Here is a 25,851-nt window from a genome sequence, read left to right on the forward strand (position 1 = left end):
TCTATGACAAGGCAATAGTAACTTTATAGCTAATAAAGCCATATTCTGACTCTAGAAAGACCCAATACGTCCACATTTCTAGTTCCCAGTCATACAGGTCAACCGTGACACAGCGACAGCACAGAGCAGAGCTGGATTCAGAAGTGCCAGTGCACTTTTCACAATTTCTCAGTACTGCTCCGTTCCCCCAGGTGGCCACAGAGAATAGCATCACAAGTTTAGATAAAGCAAGGCAACGCTAATCTCCGCCACTTTTGAAGACAGTCACCCCACTGAATAATCTATAAAGCAGGTGCTGGTCCTGTTTGTTTAAACCACAGAAATGACGGCTGAATAACATCGGCATGTGCACGAGTGGACGAAAGCCTGACCCCACTCTCTTCAGAGTTCTGCACCTTCTTCAGTCCATATCTGGGCCAGGATGTTGAGAGTTCAACCACCAATGTCACTGGATGTACCACAGATGGCCCATTGGATTCCAAGAGTATATTGTTTTGCCTGTTATTGTTTTTGCCTCTAAATTAGTAACTCAGATTCCTTCCTTCCATTCCTCCCTACTAAGTCTTGGCTCAGTCTCTTCTGCCAAGAGCCTTTCCCTCTTACTACTGTAACCCAGACCTGTGATGACTGAAAGGGAGAGCTTACTTAGTTTGACCCACATAAAGGAATGTGGTCACCTAGTAAGGGAACAATGAGAAGGGTTAGAAGGGACAAAGGAGGAAAGAGTGGTAACGGTGACTACAGGCCAGCCCTCCCAGTTGGAGGTCCCGGGAATAGGGCTGCTCTCATGACCTGTTCTCACTTAGGCTCTTGCCTCCTTCCCAGAAGAAACTTCCTCAATAAAGCGGGGGTCCGCTTTGCCCAACCCAACATTCGTAGTCCCCTTTGACTACCCACACAGCAAGAAGTAGAAATACAATTTCCATGGATTGCAGTGAAAGGGAAAGACGTGCCAGAGGATCCACGATTCAGGGGAGAACACTGTATTACACCGCACCATCTCTCACATGCATTTACATACTTCCTGGTTCATACAACCTCAGGGTGTTCACACCTCAGGATCCATACCTCAGGCTGTATACTGCAGTCTGTATCTCAGAGTACACGCCTTGCAGTCAACATCATCTCCATTTTTACCAAGAAGGGACCATTGATACTCAATGATATTCAAAGTTAACATGGCAATGCGTGTGGGCCCTGAACACCAACTCCTGAGAGACACTACCAGCTATTTCTCAGTGCTGACCACCCGCGCTTCAGCCTCCCCCTGTGCCCCACTCAGAGATGGACCTGTGGCTCTCTTGTAGCATCTGTGTGAGCTCCTGGATCTTATCATAGTGCTCCAAGTGCTGCTTCAGCTCCACAACTTCCCCTGAGAGCTGCTTCATACTTGCCTGAAGTCCTGAGGGAGGAAGAGAGGAAGTGGTATTGAGCAGTGATGTTCATTCACACATTTTGACCATTCTGGTTTAAATTAAAGCCGGAAAAAGAATATCAGAGGCTTAAAGATGGGGGTGAAGAGTATCATGGCAACATCTGTTGTAGACAGAAGTTACTGACCCACGTGGTCACGCGCAGTTCAGTCCCAAAGACATACACAGAGACTCACATTAATTATAAACTGTTTGAGCTATTGTTCAGGCTTATTACTAACTACCTCTTACAACTCAAACTAGTCCATAATTCTTATCTATGTTTAGCCATATGACTTAGTACCTTTTCTCAGCAAGGCATTTTCACCGTGTTTCCTATGCTTCTGGATGATGACAGCATTCTACAATATGTCTCTGTCAATGGGAACTAATACCCCTGCTACCTACTCCTGATACCCTAAAGCTGGTACCCTGAGGAGCCACATCCCTATGTGGAAGCAGATGGTGATGACAGATATAGACTCCTCCACTCGATCTGCCTGCAGAGTCTCCTTTTTCAGGAAGCAACCTGCACCCATAAGGGAACCTATGGCTTAGGGAGAAGCATTATGAAGTCTGTGGTAGCCACACATCTGATGTATCCACTGATTCCTTCCTACCAGTGCCAGAGCAGGTGTTCTCTTTCAATATACGTGACTCTTATTATTTCTGAGTTTCCAAGCCAAGGGGAAAAGAGATACCTCATTTATTGACTCCCTACATCTGAACAAAGGATATAGATAAATCGATATGAAGATACAAGGCTATGAAACTATACAGTATCAGTAACATCAAGAAAGCCAGAAAGAAAAGTATGGCAAATGACGACAATGGCACTGGCATACAGTTCTCAGGAACCAGCAGTGTCTAAACATCTGTGATGATTTGTGACAAGATAACAGCCTCCCCAAGAACATGGGTGAAAGGGAAGACAGCAGGGGGCAGCCTAGTTTTAGGACCTGCCAGGAGTCCCACATTAACCAAACTTTAAGAGACACTAGATGAAAACACAAACCCCACAGGAGTCTCAAGTCTGTAATCCAAAGGACCAGGCCAAGTCCCAGAGGTATGGTAGTGTATGATGTCTATGTCTGTGGGGGTAATTGCCATTAACTGCTATTGGAAAAGGCTGAGCAAACCATGACAGCAGAGAGAAGGAAGGGGGGGGGACACCAAAAAGTTCCCAAAAGAAGGTAGTAGTAGAGACGTGGCGGAGCGGCGGCGGCCAGACGCCACGGAGCAACAACGCATACGGGAAGAGGCTTTCGGGGACCGGCGCAGCGGCAGACCCAAGCGGCGGGGACAGGTGTGCAATAAGGAGAGCAGATCGCCCTACTACAATTGAATCAAAGAGGTAGGCCTTTGGTTGGCCAGGTCACTGGCACAAGGGGAGCCTGGTCCTGTCCTGAAGATCCTTCGGAGGGGTGAGAGGGTTCTTGGCCTGCAGCAGGAACCACGAAAGAGAGTGAGGGCATTTTGTAAGCGGAGCCCTTGGCCAGCAGGGAAACCTGATCCGGTTTTTAAAGGACCCATTGGATAGGATCAATAGGAGGAGATGGGCAGGCGCCAAGGCAAGAATTCACCCAATAATCTGAAAAACAACATGAAAACACCAGAACCCAATGATCTTACAACAGAAGTATTTGAACAACCTAACACAGAAGGAGTGGAAAAAATCGACTTTATGAAGACAATAGAGTCCCTTAAACAACATGTAAAAAACGCCCTTATAGAAATGGATGAGAAGTATAACAAAAAGTTTGAAGAAATGAGTAAATACGTACATGATACCCTGGGAAACCAAGAAAAAACGATCAAACAGGTATTGGAAACAGTTCAAGAATTGAAAACTGAAATGAAGGCAAAGAAGAAAATACAAACTGAGGACCAGCTGGATATGGAAAATCTAGGCCAACGAGCAGAGTCTACAGAAACAAGCATAATCAATACAATACAAGAGCTAGAAGAAAGAATCTCAGATGCTGAGGACACCATAGAGAAAATAAACGAACAGATCAAAGAAAACAGCAAAGCCAACAAATTCTCAACACAAAACATTCAGGAACTATGGGACACAATAAAAAAACCAAACCTAAGAATAATAGGAATAGAAGAAGGAGAAGAGTCACAGCTCAAAGGCCCAGAAAATATTTTCAACAAAATTATGGAAGAAAACTTTCCCAACTTAAAGAAAGATATTCATTTAAATATTCAAGAAGCATACAGAACACCAAACAGACTGGATCAAAGAAAAACATCTCCTCGCCATATAATAATCAAAACACAAAATATACAGGTTAAAGAAAGAATATTAAGAGCTGCAAAAGAAAAAGGGCAAGTAACTTATAAAGGTAAACCCATCAGACTTACACCTGACTTCTCTATGGAAACTATGAAAGCCAGAAGGTCCTGGATAGAGGTTCTGCAGAAGCTAAGAGACCATGGATGCAAACCCAAACTACTATACCCAGCCAAGCTATCGTTCATTATCAATGGAGAAAACAAGACATTCCAGGATAAGAACAAATTTAAACAATACGTAGCCACAAATCCAGACCTACAGAAAGTAATAGAAGGAAAATCGCAACCCAAGGAATCCAACACTGCCAACACTGCCTACAATAACCCAGGCATCTAATGACCCTTCACCAGCACATCTCAAAGAAGGGAGACACACAATCTCTACTACCAAAAGCAATAAGAATAACCGGAGTAAACAACCACTGGTCATTAATATCACTTAATATTAATGAGCTCAATTCACCTATAAAAAGGCACAGGCTAAAAGATTGGATACGAAAACAGGATCCAACATTCTGCTGTTTGCAAGAAACACATCTCAACCACAAAGACAGGCACCTACTCAGAGTAAAGGGTTGGGAAAAGGTGTTTCAAGCAAATGGTCCTAAGAAAAAAGCAGGTGTGGCCATACTAATTTCTAACAAAACTGACTTCAAACTAAAATCAATCAGAAGAGACCGAGATGGTCACTTTATACTCATAACAGGAACAATTCATCAGGAGGACATCTCAATCCTGAATATATACGCCCCAAATATAAAAGCACCTACTTATGTAAAAGAAATATTACTAGAACTCAAGGCAGACATCAAACCACACACACTAGTAGTAGGAGACTTCAACACACCTCTCTCTCCAAGGGACAGGTCAATCAGACAGAAACCTAATAGAGAATTAAGAGAATTATTGGAGGTAATGAAGCAAATGGACTTAACAGACATTTATAGAACATTCCACCCAAATAGGAAAGAATATACCTTCTTCTCTGCAGCTCATGGAACCTTCTCAAAAATTGACCACATACTCGGAAACAAAGGAAACCTCCACAGATACAAAAAAATATCAGTGTCCACCTGTGTCTTATCAGATCATCACGGATTAAAGTTAGAAGGCAACAACCACGCTGCCCTCAAAAAACCGACAAACTCATGGAAACTGAACAGTCAACTACTGAACCACACCTGGGTCAAGGAAGAAATCAAGAAAGAAATTAAAGTCTTCCTTGAATTTAATGAAAATAAAGGGACAACGTACTCAAACCTATGGGACACAATGAAAGCAGTGCTAAGAGGAAAGTTCATAGCACTAAGTGCCCACTTAAAGAAAACGGAGAATGCATACATTGGGGACTTAAAAACACACCTGAAAGCTCTAGAAAAAAAAGAAGCAGACGTGCCCAGGAGAAGTAGAAGACTGGAAATAATAAAACTGAGGGCTGAAATCAACAAAATAGAAAAACAGAAAACAGTCCAAAGATTCAATGAAACAAAAAGCTGGTTCTTGGAGAAAATCAACAAGATCGACAAACCCCTATCCAAACTAATTAAACGACAGAGAGAGAACACGCAAATAAATAAGATCAGAAATGAAAAGGGGGACATAACCACAGACACAGAGGAAATTCAGAGAATCATTAGATCTTACTACAAAAGCCTGTATGCCACAAAACTGGAAAATACAAAAGAAATGGACATTTTTTTAAATAAGTACCCTATACCAAAGCTAAACCAAGACCAGGTGAATGATCTAAATAGACCGGTTACTCGCGAAGAATTAGAAATGGTTATCAAAAATCTCCCTTCGAAAAAAAGCCCAGGACCAGATGGTTTCAATGCAGAATTCTACCAGAACTTCCAAGAAGAACTAATACCTATACTCCTTAATGTATTTCACAATATAGAAACAGAAGAGTCATTGCCAAATTCCTTTTATGAAGCTACAGTTACCCTGATACCAAAACCACAAAAAGACCCAACCAAGAAAGAGAATTACAGGTCTATCTCACTCATGAACATCGACGCAAAAATTTTCAATAAAATACTGGCAAACCGAATCCAAGAACACATAAGAAAAATTATCCATTATGATCAAGTAGGCTTCATCCCAGAGATGCAGGGCTGGTTCAACATACGAAAATCTATCAATGTAATCCACCATATAAATAAACTGAAAGAAAAAAACCATATGATCATTTCATTAGATGCTGAAAAAGCATTCGACAAAATTCAACACCCCTTTATGATAAAGGTCTTGGAGAGAATAGGGATACAAGGGTCCTACCTAAATATAATAAAAGCTATTTACAGCAAGCCAACAGCTAACATTAAATTAAACGGAGAAAAACTCAAAGCCATCCCACTAAAATCAGGAACACGACAAGGATATCCACTCTCTCCATACCTCTTCAATATAGTGCTTGAAATTCTAGCAATAGCAATAAGACAACATAAGGAGATCAAGGGGATTCGTATTGGAAAGGAAGAAGTTAAGCTTTCGTTATTTGCAGATGATATGATAGTGTACATAAGCGACCCCAAAAATTCTACCAAAGAACTCCTACAGCTGATAAACACCTTTAGTAATGTGGCAGGATACAAGATCAACTCCAAAAAATCAGTTGCCTTCCTATACACTAAGGATAAGGAAGCAGAGAGGGAAATCAGAGAAGCATCACCTTTCACGATAGCCACAAATAGCATAAAATATCTTGGGGTAACCCTGACCAAGGAAGTGAAAGATCTATTTGACAAGAACTATAAGTCTTTGAAGAAAGAAATTGAAGAAGACACCAGAAAATGGAAAGACCTCCCTTGCTCTTGGATTGGGAGGATCAACATAGTAAAAATGGCAATTCTACCAAAAGCAATCTATAGATTCAATGCAATCCCCATCAAAATCCCATCAAAATTCTTCACAGATCTGGAGAAGACAATAATCAACTTTATATGGAAAAACAAAAAACCCAGGATAGCCAAAACAATCTTATACAATAAAGGATTGTCTGGAGGCATTACCATCCCTGACTTCAAACTCTATTACAGAGCTACAGTATTGAAAACAGCTTGGTATTGGCATAAAAACAGAGAAGTCGACCAATGGAATTGAATAGAAGACCCTGACATTAACCCACAAACCTATGAACACCTCATTTTCGATAAAGGAGCTAAAAGTATACAATGGAAAAAAGAGAGCATCTTCAACAAATTGTGCTGGCAAAACTGGATGTCAATCTGTAGAAGAATGAAAATAGATCCATATCTATCACCATGCACAAAACTCAAGTCCAAATGGATTAAAGACCTCAATATCAGTCCGAACACACTGAACCTGATAGAAGAGAAAGTGGGAAGTACTCTACAACACATGGGCACAGGAGACCACTTCCTACGTATAACCCCAGCAGCACAGACACTAAGGGCATCATTGAATTAATGGGACTTCCTGAGGCTGAGAAGCTTCTGTAAAGCAAAGGACACTGTCACTAAGACAAAAAGGCAACCCACTGACTGGGAGAAGATCTTCACCAACCCTGCAACTGACAAAGGTTTGATCTCCAAAATATATAAAGAACTCAAGAAACTAGATCGCAAAAGGCTAATCAACCCAATTATAAAATGGGGCACTGAGTTGAACAGAGAATTCTCAACAGAAGAACTTCAAATGGCCAAAAGACACTTAAGGTCATGCTCAACTTCCTTAGCGATCAGGGAAATGCAAATCAAGACAACTTTAAGATACCATCTTACACCTGTCAGAATGGCTAAAATCAAAAACACCAATGATAGCCTTTGCTGGAGAGGTTGTGGAGAAAGGGGTACACTCACCCATTGCTGGTGGGAATGCAAACTTGTGTAACCACTCTGGAAAGCAGTGTTTCGGTTTCTCAGGAAATTCGGGATCAACCTACCCCTGGATCCAGCAATACCACTCTTGGGAATATACCCAAGAGAGGCCCTATCATACAACAAAAGTATATGCTCAACTATGTTCATGGCAGCATTGTTTGTAATAGCCAGAACCTGGAAACAACCTAGATGCCCTTCAACGGAAGAATGGATGAAGAAAGTATGGAATATATACATATTAGAGTATTACTCAGCAGTAAAAAACAAGGACTTCTTGAATTTTGCATACAAATGGATGGAAATAGAAAACACTATCCTGAGTGAGGTAAGCCAGACCCAAAAAGAGGAACATGGGATGTACTCACTCATATTTGGTTTCTAGCCATAAATAAAGGACATTGAGCTTATAATTCATGTTCCTAGAGAAGCTAAATAAGAAGGTGAATCCAAAGACCAACACATAGGCATCCTCATGAATATTAACCTTCATCAGGCGATGAAAGGAGACAGAGACAGAGACCCACATGGGAGCACCGGACAGAAATCTCAAGGTCCAAATCAGGAGCAGAAGGAGAGGGAGCACGAGCAAGGAACTCAGGACCACGAGGGGTGCACCCACACACTAAGACAATGGGGATGTTCTATTGCGATCTCACCAAGGCCAGCTGGCCTAGGTCTGAAAAAGCATGGGATAAATCCGGACTAGCTGAACATAGCGGACAATGAGGAATACTGAGAATTCAAGAACAATGGCAGTGGGTTTTTGATCCTACTGCACGCACTGGCTTTGTGGGAGCCTAGGCAGTTTGGATGCTCACCTTACGAGACCTGGATAGAGTGAGACACATCTGCTTCTGAGCACAAATCTACTTCATCAAAAGATGATGAGCATCAAAGAACATCCATGGGAGTTCATTTTTTATTGTGGCAAAGTCAGCCATTTAGACAAGAAGCTGCCCTTGCCTCAACAAACTGGATAAGCAGGACACAAAGAAAAAAAAAAAGACTGCTGAACTTCGCCCAGACAAGGTGTATCAATCCTTAAAAATTCCTGCTTTACAGAAATGTCTGTCACATGTTCTAGGCCTGGAGAAAAAAGAGAGATGTCCCAACATTGTGGAGAAATTTTGGGTGACTATCCAGGCAGTCAGCTGCTTCTGTCATTTCTATAGTTTTGGAAGTTACTTGCTCTGTACTTCTTGTTTACTCAGGTAATATTATATCCTTCTCAAGTCTCTGATGGAATTGAAGGTGAAAATAGTTATAGTTTTCTTTGTTACCAAATTCAGAAAAGAAATTTACATAAGGGATGTAAAGTTTATAAGGTTGAGAAACATAAAAGTTTAAATTATTTACTTAAGAAAATGTTTTGAGGTCTAAAAAGATAATGTTTGGCTGATAATATAAGTTATGATAGAAAGTAAATTAGGTACCCAACTTTGAACACACCATGATAGAGGAGATAATGAAGTATTTGGAGTATTTTCACTGAATTTTCCAATGCAAATGGACTGGATATTATAAATGTAATTCTTACTCCTTAGATAAGGGTGTGAATCCATGAGCCCCTTTCTCATCCATGCTGGTTTTTAGCTGGTTTGATCTTCTGCAAATCTCATGCACGTAAATGTGGATTCTGTGAGTTCATGAGCACAATTGCTCTGTCATGTATAGCAAATACTCATTTACTACAGAGATCTACTTTCTCTAACACTTACAGTCTTTCTGCCTGAACCTTCGGGCTTCTTGTTTTACAATACAAAAAAATGGGTGATCTTAAGCCCTATCTGTAAGTTCAAACTAGGAAGCACAACTGCTGCACACTTGGGATGCCAGCCTACTCATGCTTTCAAGAAAGCAGTTCAAGCAATCATGAACCCCTGTTAACCCAGTTCATCAGAGGAGAGCTATGACAAACAATGCTGCTATGAACCTGGAAACAACCTAAATGCCACTCGACCAAAGAATGGATAAGGAAAATGTGGTACATTTACACAATGGAGTACAACACATTTTGAAATTTGCAGGCAAATGGATGGAGCTAGAACACATCATATTGAGTAAGGTAACCTAGACCCAGGAAGACAGTTATCACATGTACTCACCCATAAGTGGTTTTTAAACATAAAGCAAAGAAAGCCAGCCCACAAATCACAATCCCACAGAACCTAGACAACAATGAGGACCCTAAGAGAGACATACGTAGATCTAATCTACGTAGGAAGTAGAAAAAGGCAAGATCTCCTGAGTAAATTGGGAGCATGGGGACCATGGGAGAGGATGGAAAGGGAGAGGATAGACAGGGAGGGGAGCAGAGAAGAATGTAGAGCTCAATAAAATGAATAAAAAACCAGAAGAGCTCTGTGGGTGCCTCAGGAGGCAGCCTGAGGGCTGCCCTACAGGCCTGGCACTATGTGGGGTTGTACTGAGTCCACTACAGTCAGAAGTATCTGGCTCTGTTGGGACAAAGTCTGTGCTCAATAAAAGCATTGCTTAGTGCCCTCACTGCCAGAAGGAGCTATGCAAGATGTTAGAGGAGAGAATGTGTCAACAGTCATACCCAGCTATAAACAATGCATGCTACAATAACAACTAATTTTGCAAAATACAAATGGACTAGATGTTGTAATTGTAATTCTTACTTGATAACTATTTTGTTGTATATAATTTTACTATATATTAAAGTTAAAGCCTTCCTATATTTTGAAAAAAATGATAAATGCTGTGGAATATATCTTTACACTGTGTGAATATATGTCACGGTGATTGGTTTAATAAACAAGCTGACTAGCCAAAAAAAAAGAAGGTAGTAGTATTTCTGATCCATACAGACAAAAAAGGTGCTATCTCCTTGAAATCACAGAGGACAAGTGTCATGTAAAATGAGTGACAGAAAAGCCTGCAGCCACAGCAGGAGTGTGAGGAACCACAGTTCTCGAAAGTCAGGTCCACAAAACAGGTACACCCTCCACCCAGCATTTAAAATGAGTAAAGACAAACAGAAAATGAGACCAGAAATAAAGAGCAGCCTGAGCTAGAATTACAGAACGTCAGAAAACTCATGTTAGGTCAGCAATAAAGAGCATCACACTAGAACTGAGGGCAAGGCTAGAACAACACAGGTCTGTCTCACAGAACCGACTAGCACAATTAGCCCTAAGTATGCAGAGTATGGCATACACACCATGGCAGCAACCAATAGCTCTCATTATGGATCTAAGACCCACTCAACAAGACGGAAATCATGTCTGGTACTGGAAACCTAGTCAACTACTGAGGGCTAGTGAAGTCATGAATCCTGGAGGAAAACTAACAACCATCACTTTACCAAACCAGCATAATCCCTAACTACACTTTATATCTTATTTGTCCTTATAGCCACAGTGTAGCCCTCACTCCTTATCAAGGAAACATCTCTTTCCAACAGATGGAGACCATTATAGAAAACAACAGCCAGTCAGAATGCAAAATTGTAGATCCCAATCCCAATAGATACATCTACAAACAACTCACCACAATTAAGTTTCAGGAAACATTGTGGAAGGGAGGGGGTTGGGGAAGGCTGTAAGAGCCAGAGGATCAAGGGGCTTGCTATGATACTGTGTCTCCTGGTAATGTCAGAAGCTACACCCATAAAGTCTTGTCAACATGACTGCTTAAACATGAGATGAACAACAGACATGCCTACATGGATGGGGAAAGACCACAAAACTTTAAACCCTACACAAAGAACTATAGCCAACTAGGGAATTCTGGGAGTAGGAGAATAGTCTTTCCCAGAGAAATTACCTAATACCAAATGGTCAGCCCTAAAAACATACATACAAGTAACATTCTATAGACTGAACAGGTTATATTTGGGAGTATATATACATACATATATATGCATGTAACAACAATGAATGAAAAAGGAGGGCATGAATTTGAAAGAAAGTGGTATATGGGAGAGTCTTGAGGGAGGAAAGGGAATGGAAAAATGACATATTATAATCTCAAAAGAGAAAAATAAATGAGATGGCACCTGAGGAAAGATATCTTCCCCAAACAAAACAAAAATCCCCTCTAACTTAAAAAAAAGGAAAATAAAGAACTATTATTATTCAACAAACACCCCATTGATAATGAGCAGCAAGAGATCTGAGGAGACCTTGACTCAAGAGTCAGACCTGGGTGGCACTCCCCACCCATGGAGCTTCGTGTGGCAAAGGCTATGGTGCAAAGGATCAGGCATGAGGCAGTTACCTCCTGGCTCTTTAAAGTTTCAAGAAGAGTCAAGATTCAGATGGTGGTGGAAACAGCCAAAAAGTTACTTCCACATTCTGCCCCAGATGAGCTGCTAGAGGCAGCCATTAACAATTGGGCTGGGTCTCCAGACCTACTCTGTCAGTATTTACTGATTCCAATTCCTGGCATAAAGTGACTTAGAACAATGTCTACCCTATGCATGCATGAACACTCAAATTTTACCAAGCAGTATTACCAAATAAACTGTGTACTTACCAGTGATCTGCAAAGTTAATGCAGTTGAAGTGTCAGAGTTTTTTACTTCTTTTTTCACGTTGAACAGAAGAGATTTTAAGTTACTATTCTCTTCCAAAGATTTGTCTAAATGTTGTCTCAATGTGTCCTAGAGGTACAGAAAACAAATGCAGACAAGTCAAGTTTAGTCAGTATATTTAATGAATGGAATAAAATTCGGGACAATCAGTAGGATATCCTACTGGTGGGAGAATATGCTATAGTATAATTCTGAATCACAATACAAAGCAAGAATCATACTCTCCAGCATATTATCCCACCAGTAGAGTACCCTAATTACCCACTGGAAGCAAAAGGACACAAGGAAAGGAGAGAAGGGAATGGGGCATACACCAGAGGAATTCAGAAGAGCAATGACTGGGCCCTCTCTTTCCATGAGGATCCCATTGTCACAGGGATCCCCAGGGCCTCTATACTAGTCAATATTATTAGCATCCTTCCTATGGGAACTCCATTATGATATGGCTTCTCAGTCTACAAATGTGTGGAATTCTATCAGTAATCCCCTATCACAAGTAGGAACTGAGGCCTGGGCTCCTTACTATCTTCGTAGGCAGGGAAAATGCTGAACACAAACTGGGCTGTTAAGAATGGAACATAAGACAGAGACCAAGACTACCATCAGCGTCATAATTGCAGCTGTTGCAAAGGTGGTACAAGTTACCAGGCTTCTTGACAGGAGTCATGCTAGCTGCCTGTGAAGTCAGGGCTCCCACACATCTGTACTCACCTGCCTGCAGCTTAGGGGTTGGAGAAGAGGAGTGAAAACTAGCAATACATCAAGAACCAAGTACAGTTCACAGGAAATGGGTGAGCTTATTCTGTGTGTTTCAACCCTACCCTCTCTGCACGTCTATACCCACTAGGCATGATGCCCCCTAATAAAGGCTGATTGCCAGACCCAAAACCATTTCTCTCAGCTGCAGCTTTAAATCTTCTTTCAAAGCACCTCACAATGAGGACCCACACAGGCTCTTCTTTCTGGCACTAGCTCTCAGCAGTGGGTTGTGCCAGCTCCTACCTCTCTTGTTGGTCCCTCACATGCTCTTTCCCAGTGCCTCAGCTCACTAACTCAGACCTGTTCCTGTCCTGACACTTCAGGTTGCCCTTTAGCACAGGTACTTCTGTGCATTACTTCCATACTGCAGCAGGGCAATACTGACTTCTGGGTGCCGCTGTTCCAGATCCAGCAGGTACTACTTTATGGTTTTCTTGTAAGACTATGCTGTGTCCCATGGGGCCAACAATCCCACAGAGACAATACTCAGCACAGCACAGCAGTCAAGGCTCACTGGGCTAGGGCTCTCTCCAGACGCCAGAGTTGTGTGCACATGCAGGAGATCCACAGTGTTTCCAATACCAGAGACCATCTGTGTCAGTTCATTGTTCTTTCATTTTCTCTAAATTGAGGTTTCAAGTGTCATCTCTTATGCAGATCTTCCCAAAATGAAGATATTTAAAGGCAACTTTAAACTTTCCCCCAGAAATACTGCGGTACATCCATCTATTTTACAGATAAAGTGACCAGTACAGGAGGCAAGCCAGGCAGTTGCTACAGGAACCCACTGGCTTAGAGTGCACACAGTTCCTAGGTGCTCACCTTGCCAGGGATGGACCAAAACACACTGGCAGTGGGGACAGACTGGCAACCCCTTCTTGGTATCATAAAAACTCCTGCAGCCCATACAGAGGCCCACATGGCATCAAGAGTTTCTGTGAGGGAGCCTGGAAGAACATCCTGGCGGGCCAGGCTTTCAGATGAGAGTTTTGAGCCTTGGCAACTGATTTGTGCTTACTTAATCTCATTCTATTGCAGAGGCTGGCCACAGCATGTTGGTTCAAGGCTCATTTTGAGGTTATTATAAACTACAAAGCCACAAAGCTAAGCAGACAATTAATACTTGCTCTGGTGGGTGCACTCACAGGTGGCTCTGTGGTCTGACCCTTCTGCCTTTGATGTAACTATCAGCATAAACTTAAAAGAAATGAGGGCACCCCAATACTGTACAAATGATACAATCCCATAAGAATCAAATTAGAGGTGACATCCAAGTTTGTATAGTTCTTTCTGGGTACCACCTGCTGTTAGAGAGTCCCCTAGACTCAGACACAACCTTCAAATGTTGTCTGGTTGGTGCAGAACAGAGCAAAGACCACAGATGACCTAGCTAATCGGAACCTTATGTAGCCTATGCCAGTGACAAAATGAGTCTGGTTCGTTTCTTCTTCTCCCATCTCTTCCATGCAGACTCTCTGAGAAGACAGTGCCAGGCAGAAGTTTGACAATCAGCAACAATATCATCATAAGTTCACTGTTTTCTGGAATCTGGGTGTGAAACAGTCAGGGGAAGCCCTGGAGAAAAGAACTGCTAATAGGGGAAACTGCTTGGTCCTGGAGCAGCAAGGGGGAGTGTATGTAGTATTATGATGCTTTTTATCTTTTGGCTCTTTTTGCGGGGCCACTACCCAGCTCCCAAATAAATCACATGGAGACTTATTCTTAGTTATGAATGCCTGGCCTTAGCTTGGTTTGTTTCATGCCAGCTTTTCTTAACTTACATTATTCTACCTTTTGCCTCTGGGCTTTTCCTGTTCTCTTCTGTAAATCTTACTCTTCACGGACTGCTGTGTAGCTGGATGTCTGACCCCCTGATGTTCTCCTCCTTCTCTGGCTACTTCTCCTTCTATATCTTCTCTCTGCCTGCCAGTCCTGCCTATCCTTTCTCCTGCCTTGCTATTCAGATCTTTATTAGACCACCAGGTGTTCTAGACAGGCAAAGTATCACAGCTTCATAGAGTTAAACAAAGTAACATTTCTTAACATAGTATTTCCAACAAGAGAGCCCAACAGTAGCTGTGAGCACAAGAGTCAGCGCTGCCCTTGTCCTGAGGTCCTTGTCCTGAGGTCCGACCCGTGAACAAATGAAAACAGTAGGGAACACAGCTCACCAGCTCCCTCTTCGAATTGTTGAGCTCTGCCGTCACCTTGTTCACTACGGCAGTATACTGTTGCTGCTGCTCAGCAAGGCGGCTTTGCAGGGACTTATTTTCAAGAGACAGGTAACTAATTCCTTCCTTTTCAAGTGCTGAACTGTCCCGAGCCACTGTGAACTCTTGAAGAGATGCCAAAACATGCCTGGCCTGAGCTAGAAGTCAAAGGAAGTAGAGTTACCATATCATAGCTAAAAAATGGAATATAAAAAAAAATCCTCACTACATAGCTATGTGATCTGAAAGCAGAGGACAGGAAAAAAAAAATAACAACAACAAAAAACCCAGACACTGGTACCTTGATTGCCTCTCTATGAGAAATGAACATTTTTTCATTTTTTTTTTTTTTCGAGACAGGGTTTCTCTGTAGTTTTGAACCTGTCCTGGAACTAGCTCTTGTAGACTGGGCTGGCCTCGAACTCAGAGATCCGCCTGTTTCTGCCTCCTGAGTGCTGGGATTAAAGGTGTTTGCCACCACTGCCCAGCTAAGAATGAACATGGCTTTTAATTACAAAAAAGGCAACCTTTGAGAGAAGGACACATATACTAGGAGGCCACATCAGGAAGATGTAGCTTGGCCTGAAAGCTCCAAGGAGGCAAGGGCATTGTGAGCATCACAGCTACCATGGATCACTTCTGCTGCAGCAAGACACTGGCCCTGGTTAAAGGATAAATGTACAGTTGTTCCCAGGGTTTCTGATCCAGGAATAAGTAAAAAGGTCACAACCTCAAGGGGAGGTCAGGAACTGTTGGCTACCTTAAGTCAACACGACACAAGCTAAAGTCATCTGTGGGAGCCTCAATTAAGAAAATGCTTGATAAGATGGGGCTGTAGGCAAGCCTGTAGGTCATTTCCTTAATGAGTGATTAATGGTGGAGGGTCCAGCCCATGTAGGGGCACCCCTGGGAGGGTGGTGCTGGTTCTGGAAGAAACAAGCCAAGAGGGGCAGGGCAGTAAGCAGCACCCTTCATGGCCTCTACATCAGCTCCTGCCTCCAGGTTCCTACTCTGAGTTCCTGTCCTGACTTCCTTTAAGGATAAACTGTGATGTGGAAGAGTCAGCCAAATAAACCTTTTCCTCCTCAAGTTGCTTTGGTTATGGTTATGTGTTCTATCACAGAATAGTAACCCTGACTAAGACAGGAGCCATGGCAGGCAGTAGCTTAGGCATCTCAGTGCTGATGAGCCTGAATCCAAAAGGACACTCCTTGTAGCCCAGGCTTCTGGAGGAGGCAATCATCGCCTAGGCCTGGAGCACAACACTGCATGAGGAACCCCAGCACACTCTCATGCTGAATCTCCAGTCTGCAGAAGGAAACAGACCTACCTAATCTCCACTAGGGAAGACAGTCTTGTTGGGTTCCTATCACATACCTGAAGTTTTGTGAATCCAGGGCCCTGTCCTCAACCAGATGCACATAGAAAATCAGAAGACAGCAGACAGCTTAGTAGATGCTGCCAGGACTCACCAAGGAACGCCTCATTGCCATGCAGGGATCCACTGCCGCTTGCACACCTGTCTATTAGATCGAGGAGCGCCTCCAGGAGTGCCACTTCCAGAGCAGGCCTCTGCTCAGGCACCACAGCCGAGCAGAGTTTAGGAGACAGCTATGATGAAGACAATCACAAGACCGGCTTTAAGCTGGCAGCTCACTGTGAAAACTAGGTCTCTAGTGCAACATGACTGATTATAAAACGCTTGTCTCCTTTGTGGAAGAAGTGTGTCCAGGGGCAGAACCTTGAGCTGAGAAGAGACACCCGTTTGTGACGCTGGCCCCTCACGAGGCTGTAACAGCACAGCACTCCCCTCTCCTGTTTCCTTCTTTCCAAATCATCATGGTCACATCACATACGAAAGCATCCCCCAGAACTAACACTTTGTAGTCAACTAGCCATTGTCTCTAACATGGTTCAGAAATCCCAGGAGTGACCTTAACTGTGGCTCCAAATAGCCAGCTTCTGTTGCGGAATATCATTTTAACTGGGCAAAGATGTGCTGTATTTGTTTATACTTGGATTATTACTTTAACTGTGCAAAGGTGTGTTACATTTGTTTATGCTGCATTTATTTAAGTTTTTTGTTTGGTTTTTCAAAGAGTTTCTCTGTGTAACAGTCCTGGCTGTCCTGGAATTCACTCTGTAGACCAGGCTCAAACTCAGAGAGATCCACCTGTCTCTGCCTAACGAGTGCTGGGATTAAAGGTGTGCACCACCCAGCCTTTATCTTCTTTGTTTAACGATGTAAGGAAGTGTGTTTAATTATGTAAAGATGTGTTGTATCTATTTTACCTTGCCTGCCTAAAGGACCTTATTGGTCTAATAAAGAACTAAACAAAAAATAGCGAGGCAGAGAAAGAACAGGTGAGGCTGGCAGGCAGAGAATAAATAGGAGGAGAAATCTATGCTTGAAAAGGAGAGAAGAGAAGAGAAGAGAAGAGAAGAGAAGAGAAGAGAAGAGAAGAGAAGAGCAGAGCAGAGCGAGGGACACAACCAGGGAAGAAGCCAGGCAGCGGCCAGTCAGATACAAGTAGTGAACGCAAGACAGAGAGAAGGAGAGAAAAGTAAAAAGTCCCAAGGCCAAAGGTGGATAAGGAGAAACAAGTTACTTTAGGTTAAAAAGAGCTAGCCAGAAACGAGCTGAGCCTTATGACTAATGAGAAGTTTCTATGTCATGATCTGGGAACTGGGTGGTGACCCAGTAGAAAAGGTCTGGTACAAGCTGCCCTTGCTTTACCTCAGGTGCAGCTTAGGACCAATCAGAGAATCAACCACCCTGAATCCCCTGTAGCCTCTAAGCCAAATGAAGCAGTTCCTGAAGCCTGTAGGTCCTTGAGGGTATGGGAGGTCTTAATCCCCTCAGCAGGAATGAATCTTTGAGAAACCATAACATGTATTTCCAGGATTCTCCCTTCATGACAGTCACTGATGATTCAGCCTGCCATAAAGCCTGACTCCAGGTTCTGAGACAAATTAAATATGGGGAAATCAGGCTGTGGCTGTGCTTGCCCCTCAGAACCAGAGCACTACAACAACGCAGCATGAGGATCAAGTACCAAGCGCTGGAACACACTTGGCGGGAATGAGGCACGTCTCTAGCTGCTGACCCCTCTACTCCAGCTGCTCACCACTCTGGGGTCACTTGTGCCATGAGACATCTGCTCTTCAGCCTCCAAAGCCTCAGGATGAGACATGGTCACCTGACTGTGGCTCTCCAAGCCATCCTGTATGCTCAGACTGTCCTCGAGGCCGGAGGGCCCATCAGGCCTCTCTAAGCAGCTCAGACACTCCCGGTCTGAAGGCACCTGGAATCTCCCACCAGGCATCCTTCGCTTTCTGTACTTCTCAGGAACAGGCAAAGGATTTAATATATTTTGTGATGACAAACTTGACTTCTGAGAAGATGAACCACAGTCCTCAACATCCACAGAGTCTATAATACAGAGAGAGTGAGCAGAATCCTCATTAAACTGAATTCTTTGGGATGTAAAGGCTGATATTATAATTAAAAAATACATACTTATAAATGTGAATGTGTGTCAATCAAACACAGGCATATGCAACAAACACATGAGTATCTATGCACACACATACACAAAAAGACACACAAGAGGAAGGAGTACGAGGTGAAGGAGGAAGACACACAGGGAGCAACTGTGATAAAACATGGATTTTGAGGAGTGCCTGGATGAAGTAGACAGAATCCCTCCTTGTTAAGTACCAGACTTCTGTGAGCATTTGCTCAGCATCAGCTCAACAGCACAGATGTGTCAACAAAGTTCTCGATACAATATCACGTATGTGCATTTCCAAGAAATTAAATGGGCTGAAATGGCCAATTGAAATGGGACATCCTCTGTACTTGCTCACTAATATCCTCGTGGAGGGGTAGACATGCTCTTCTCTCAGGAAGAACAATGAAAGTAGGGAAGTTATTGAACAGGGGTATGACCCTGGCTTAGCCACAGCCCAGAATTCTAGACAGCCACATCCCTGACTATTGTACTTCAAACGTGATGAAAACAAGAGAGGCCTCAAGATAACAAGTTCACTTATGTGGGAAGTTTTCACACTTAAACTATAGATGCTCATGGTACTCTCAATTAACTTATTTAATTTTCCTCATCTTTCGTATTAAAAATGTAGCTACTGTAATGAGCTTGGCCTGTGTATTTAGAAAAAAAATGTACGCCTATGGGGCTAGATAGGAATAGGAAGAAATGTGAGAGGCACAGTAGGAAAATACCAAGAAATTTACAAACTTGCAGTCTAAAATAAATTCCAATGTGCCAAATCCTTTTCAATGATATTTCAGAACTTCATATAGAATATGAAGTATATGTATAAAGATATCAGAAAAAATGTCAGAGTTGTATCAAACACTGTGTAACTGATCACCTGGGTGCGCAGTGAAGCGGGCTTGCTGCATGTTCACATGGCAGGCCTCTGGCACTCCGTGCTGTGGGGCGAGCTCCCCACAGAGATGGTCCTGAGATAAATGGCCCGAACAGCACCCTCTGGGGTTGCCTTTCTTCTTCTCGTGGCCTCTCCTCACTGAGTCCCCACACTGGTGCTGGATGGACAAAGGACTCAACAGATGTCCAGGCTCTATTTTATTAAAAACATTTTAAGTTTTACTTCATTAAAAATTATATTTTAAGTTTGTGAGAAAATATGAAATTTATAAAATATACTTTTCTTAAATCAATTAAATAAGACAAAGAAGACAGTATATGCTAATAGAGCAGTCAGCACTGCAGTGAATTCCAGGTAGTTCTACAGACAGGAAAACAGTAGTGGTCAAGGGTGACAAGCCTCAATCCCAAGTAACCAAGATGGGGTGGCAGTGTATGGAAGACAGTTTTACAGATCAGAAAATATGTAGTGATATTTCATTTGAATTTTAGTAAATAAAGCCCGCCTGAAAATCAGTAAAACAGCTCCACTGGTCAGCCTTACAAACCAGACAGTGATAACACACACTTTTAATCCCAGTAGTCACACTGATTGCCATAGAAACCAGGTGGTAGTGGTGCACGCCTTTAATCCCAGCACTAGAGAGGAATATAAGATAGGAGGAGACAGCTCCCACACACAGTCTCATTCTGAGATTCCTGAAGGAAGGATTGCCATTTCAGACTGAGGCAGAGGTAAGAACTAGGCTGTTTTGCTTTTCTGATCTTCAGGTTGAACCCCAGTTTTTGTTTCCTGGTTTTTATTACTTGTGCTACAGAAGTAGATGCAAGTCAATTGCCTCAACAAATGTCCAGAGTTATTACATGATGACTCTTTCAATAGATGCTCAGAGTAACTAGAAGTGAGAGATGTGAAGTATTAGTTGATGATGTGTTACATTCATTTATGCTGTGGAATATTTGTTTAATGATGAAAATATGTGTTGCATTTCTTAATGTTGCATTTGTTTAATTCTATGAAGCTGTGTTACTTTGCCTGCCTAAAACACCAGATTTTTGGTGAACAGCCAATAGCTAGGCAGGAGAAAGAATAGGCAGGGCTAGCAGGCAGAAAGAATAAATACAAGGAGAACATGTGAGAGAGAAGAGAGGGCACCAGGGGCCAGCCACCCCACTACATGTAGAGCTATGGAGGAAAAGAAAAGATAGATAGAAATAGAAAAAGGTAAAAAGCCCCGAGGCAAAAGGTAGCTGGGATAATTTAAGTTAAGAAAAACTGACTAGCAACAAGCCAAGCTAAGACTGGGCATAATAAGAAAGAATAAGTCTCCTTGTGATTACTTGGGAGCTGGGTAGAGGGCCCCAAAAGAGCAAAGAAAAAGAGTTAAAAACAAAACAAGACAAAGAAAAAAAAAACAACTACAGGGCGAGGTCGTGGCCAGTAATGCAGCACTTTTACAGCACTCAGTACTGTTTCAATATGGACTGTCTTTCTATAGCACGAGGTGGAAAAGCATCATAAAGACACAGCACATTCTAGTATAGAAAAAGGGGCTGCTTGGACTTATTGGTTCTTTGAATCACTGTTATGAAAGTGAAAAGGCAATCAATAAATGGATTGAGAGAAAGGTCTCAGAACTAAAATCCACACATAATTTGTATGATTCAACACCGAAAAGAGAAATAAGCCCATTAAACAACAGGGCAGGAAGGCTATAAAGTACTAAAGAGAAAGCACACAAATGGCCAACACTGCATCAAAACCCTTCGGGAAAAGGCAAGGTAAAATTATAAACAAACACACGCCTATGAGGAGAACTAGGATTAAGAGGACTGAGGACAGCAGTATTGGGAAGATATGGCTCAGGAGCTGCTGGCCCCAGCATGAATGGCTCTAGGAAACCTATCATGGAGTAGAAGACATTAAAGCTTATAAGCAAGTCTCTGGTGTGCATTAAGCTCACAGTGTGAGAAGTTCTGAGATTCTGGTAGGTACACTGGCCTATCAGGTTCCTGAGCACTGGCATATCGTAAGAGCCAAGTGATTGACTGCTCCTCCTCAGGTGCTGTGGACATCTAGCTTTCTTGTTTATATCAGGTATTTTTTCTATGCTCGGAGAGAGATTGATACTCAAACAACCGTAATTATGACTAGATTCAAATTAGATCCATTAACTTTCCATTTTCTAATTCCATAAACCAAATACTAGTATTCAAAGTCAATACTATAAGCATCAAAAGTCCACGCTGAAGCCAAAGCCTCCCTAAACCATGGAGATTCACTGTGCTGTGCAGCGCACCTTGGGCATAATGGAGGTCAGCCTCGTGTTCCTTCTGGCTGGAGCTCGTGCTCCCAGGAGGATTGCTCAGGTCCCACTCGCACTCAGCAATGAGGTTCAGGACAGCCTCATCATCAGCATCCATAACTAAGCATTTCTTAGCTGAAGTATCAGCACATCTGGTTCTGGAGTGGTGTGGTCTGCAAAGGAAAAGAAAAGTCTTCAGTGCCAGCAGGCCCATGTATACTACAGTCCACAGGGGACCCTCACACCTCTCTTGTGAAGAGTTCAGTGCTAGGATGGCTCTCGTTACAAAGTGACCTGGAAGAAGGTCTTACCTTGTAGTAGTAAGAGCTGCGGGGCTGCATCCCCGGCACTCGGCCGCCCCCACGGCTAGCTTTACCCAAAATAATTACACGGACACTGTATTCTTTTAAACACTGCTTGGCCCTTTAGCTCTAGCACTTACAGGCTAATTCTCACATCCCGATCAACCCATCTCTAATAATCTGTGAGAACTGGTCTTACCGGGAAGATTCTAGCCTAGTCCATCCTGGGTCAGAGCTTCATGGCGTGTGTCTGCCTGGGAGCTGGGAGTATGGCGTCTCTCTCAGGCATCTGCTCCAGAGAGCAGAGCTGTCGAGAGTGAGCTCACTTCCTCTTCCTCCCAGCGTCCTGTTCTGCCTACTCCTCCCACCTATCTTCCAACCAATAAAATGGGCCAAGGCAGTTCCTTTATTAGCCAATGACCTTCCTCCATCATTACCTAGCACAACTGACCATGCGTGACAAAGTCATGAGTTGCAGGTGATATGGGATTCCCTTCTGCATGCTGTGAATACAATTATTTAATAACGAAGCTACTTTGGGCATACTGCAGCACAGAATAGGGCAAGGCGGGAATTCCAAGCAGATAGAAGAGGAGAGGGTAGGCGGAATCAGGGAGAAGCCATGTAACCACAGCAGGAGACAGACACGAAAAGGAACCTTACCAGTAGGCCACAATCACGTGGCAATACACAGATTAGTAGAAATGGGTTAATTTAACATATAAAAGCTAGTCAATAAGAAGCGTGAGCTAGTAAATCAAGCAGTGTTGTAATAATACAGTTTATGTGTGATTATTTTGGGTATGGGTGGCAGGGAAATGAATGAGCAGCCTCAGACTACAGAATGGCATGCTAATGTGGGCCAGCTTAATCCACATAAAACCTGAGAGATCTTGGAAAGGAATTCTAGGCACAAAAAAAAAAAAAAAACAGAAAAAAAATGACACCTTGAAATTTGCAGGCAAATGAATGGATCTAGAAAACATCATATTGAGTGAGGTAACCCAGACCCAGAAAGACAAATATCATATGTACTTATTCATAAGTTGGTGTGGGACAATTGTCTATATTCTGTCAATTATTTTTTAAATAAGCACTGATTGGCCAGTAGTAGGCAGGAAGTATAGGCAGAATAAGCAGACAGGAAGTAGAGGCGGGTCAATGAGAACAGGAGAATTCTGGGAAGAGAGAAGCTCCCTCTGCAGTCTTGTCTAGACACAGAAGAAGCAAGGTCTGACTACGCCACTGAAACGGGTACTAAGCCATGTGGCTAACACAGATAAGAATGATGGGCTAATGTAAGTTATAAGAGTTAATAAGAAGCCTGAGCTAATGGGCCAATCAGTTTATGATTAATGTAGACCGCTGTGTGATTTCTTTGGGACTTAACGATTGCGGGAACTGGGCAGGACAGAAAACTCAGAAAGCAGTAAGTAGCTGTTAGACATAAAGCAAAATCAGCCTACAATTCACAATCCCAGAGAACTAGACAACAATGAGGACCCTAAGAGAGACATACATGGATCTAATCCACATGTTAGAAAAGAACAAGATCTCCTGAGTAAATTGGGAGCATGGGAACCATGGGAGATGGTAGAAGGGGAGGGGAGAAGCAGGGAGGAAAGCAGAGAAAAATGTAGAGCGGTGGTGGCGCACGCCTTTAATCCCAGCACTGGGGAGGCAGAGGCAGGCGGATCTCTGTGAGTTCGAGACCAGCCTGGTCTACAAGAGCTAGTTCCAGGACAGGCTCCAAAACCACAGAGAAACCCTGTCTCGAAAAAAGCAAAAAAAAAAAAAAATGTAGAGCTCAATAAAAAACTATAAAAAAAAAAAGGAGAACAAAAAAATAACTTTAAGTCTTTGAAGAAAGAAATTTGAGAAGATATCAAAAGATCTCCATGCTCATGGATCAGTAGGATTAACATAGTAAAAATGATCATTTTATCGAAAGCAATCTATAGATTCAATGCAATTCCCATTAAATTTCCAACACAATTCTTTACAGACCTTGAAAGAACACTCAACTTCATATGGAAAATCAAAATCCCAGGTTAGCTAAACAATCCTGTACAATAAAGGAACTTCTGGAGGTATCACTATCCCCAATTTCCAGATCTACTAAGGAGGTAAAATCATAAAAACAGCATGGTAATGGCATAAAAACAGACAGGTGCATCAATGAAATTAAACTGAAGACCCCGACATAAATGCATACATCTATGGACATCTGATTTTTGACAAAGCCAAAATCATACAAGGGAAAAAAGAAAGCATCTTCAACAACTGGTGCTGGCATAACTGGATGTTGGCATGTAGAAGAATGCAAATAGACCCATATCTATCACCCTGCACAAAACTCAAGTCCAAGTGGATCAAAGACCCCATTGTAAATCCAGTTATGCTGAACCTGACAGAAGGCAAAGTGGGAAGTAGCCTTGAACACATTGGCACAGGAAAAAACTTCCTGAATAGAACACCAGTAGCATAGACACTGAGATCGACAATAAATGGGACCTCATAAAACTGAAAAGCTTCTGTAAGGCAAAGGACACAGCCAATAAGACAAAATAGCAGCCTACAGAAAAGGAAAGATCGTCACCAACCCCACATCTGACAGATCTCCAAAATATATAAAGAACTCAAGAAACTAGACACCCCCCCCAAAATAATCCAATTAAGAAATGGAGTACAGATCTAAACAGAGAATTCATAACAGAAGAATTTCAAATGGCTGAGAAACAGAATTGTTTATCATCCTTAGCCATCACGGAAATGCAAATCATAACATTTGATGCTTGTAGAGCATTTTCTTTATTAGAGATTGGTGGGGGAGGGTCCAGCCCATTGTGGTGGTACCATGCCTGGGCTGATGGTCCTGGTTCTATAAGAAAACAGGCTAAGGAGCGAGCCAGTAAGCAGCACTCCTCTATAGCCTCTGCATCAGCTCCTGCCTCTAGGTTCCTGCCCTGTTTAAGTTCTTGTCTTGATTTCTTTTGGTAAATGAACTCTAAGTGCAAACTGAAATAAACCCTTTCATCAACAACAGAACCTTAACTAAGACAATATACATATATGAAAAAAAAACAAAATTCAAAAACAAAAAGAAAAATACAGAACGGGGTCAAGATATGCTAATGTTCTCCATTAGTGCCATAATGTGAACAGCAAAATAAAGGAAAAAGCTGACACCAGAGACACCAAGAGATCAGAAATGCAAGGCTCTGTGGTATGGCCGTCTGCACAGCAGCTCTCCTGTTTCAAATGGGTTGGTAGTATTGAAAAAACATCTGAACAGAGAGACAGACCCTGCACCACCATCTACTCCATCCCCAGGGCAGTTGGCGCACAGACACACATGCCTGATGGCTGAATGTTCTGTCAACAGGCAAGTTTGAAGTCCATCTCTGAGCAGAACTACATCAGTGCATACCTTCCAGCTGTTACAGCAGCCGAGAAGCTCTGCTTTGAGTCCAGTGAATTCTCTGAAGCAAAATGAAGCTGAGAAGCCTTTCGCTCACTCTCTCTCACAGGACGGTCATCTAAAGACAAAATTTATAAGAACTATAGAAAACAGCAAGGGCAGGTGATTGCCATGTTTTTCATGAGAGTTGTTATGCCCAGTTCCCCTACCCTGGAGCTCACAATACAGGAAGACTTTGGTGCCAGGGCTGACTCAACCATAAGCTCTCATCAGCAAATGGCATGTATCAACCTTGAATTATGAGCTCTGGTGGCTATACTAG

At 42.6% G+C, this 25,851-nt stretch overlaps 1 protein-coding gene across 3 annotated transcripts in view; it reads right to left on the reverse strand.

Moving 5' to 3' along the window:
* Cep72 (centrosomal protein 72) overlaps positions 1 to 25,851 on the reverse strand; it is a 33,646-nt gene that overhangs the window by 1,281 nt on the left and 6,514 nt on the right. For 2 of the 3 annotated variants that reach the window (XM_041632212.1, XM_041632214.1), the window contains 8 exons: positions 25,539 to 25,647; positions 21,801 to 21,979; positions 19,484 to 19,693; positions 18,214 to 18,518; positions 16,558 to 16,696; positions 15,047 to 15,243; positions 12,059 to 12,185; positions 1,291 to 1,402 (listed from right to left, as the gene is read on the reverse strand). In XM_041632212.1, coding sequence (XP_041488146.1) covers positions 1,291 to 1,402; positions 12,059 to 12,185; positions 15,047 to 15,243; positions 16,558 to 16,696; positions 18,214 to 18,518; positions 19,484 to 19,693; positions 21,801 to 21,979; positions 25,539 to 25,647 — 1,378 coding nt within the window. The remainder of the gene's footprint in view (positions 1 to 1,290; positions 1,403 to 12,058; positions 12,186 to 15,046; positions 15,244 to 16,557; positions 16,697 to 18,213; positions 18,519 to 19,483; positions 19,694 to 21,800; positions 21,980 to 25,538; positions 25,648 to 25,851) is intronic. The other variant, XM_041632213.1, reaches the window with a different exon arrangement.

Source organism: Microtus oregoni, unplaced genomic scaffold, assembly GCF_018167655.1.
Source record: "Microtus oregoni isolate MIOR12 unplaced genomic scaffold, Mior012 000040F_ref0000088, whole genome shotgun sequence".
Taxonomy (NCBI): Eukaryota; Metazoa; Chordata; class Mammalia; order Rodentia; family Cricetidae; genus Microtus; species Microtus oregoni.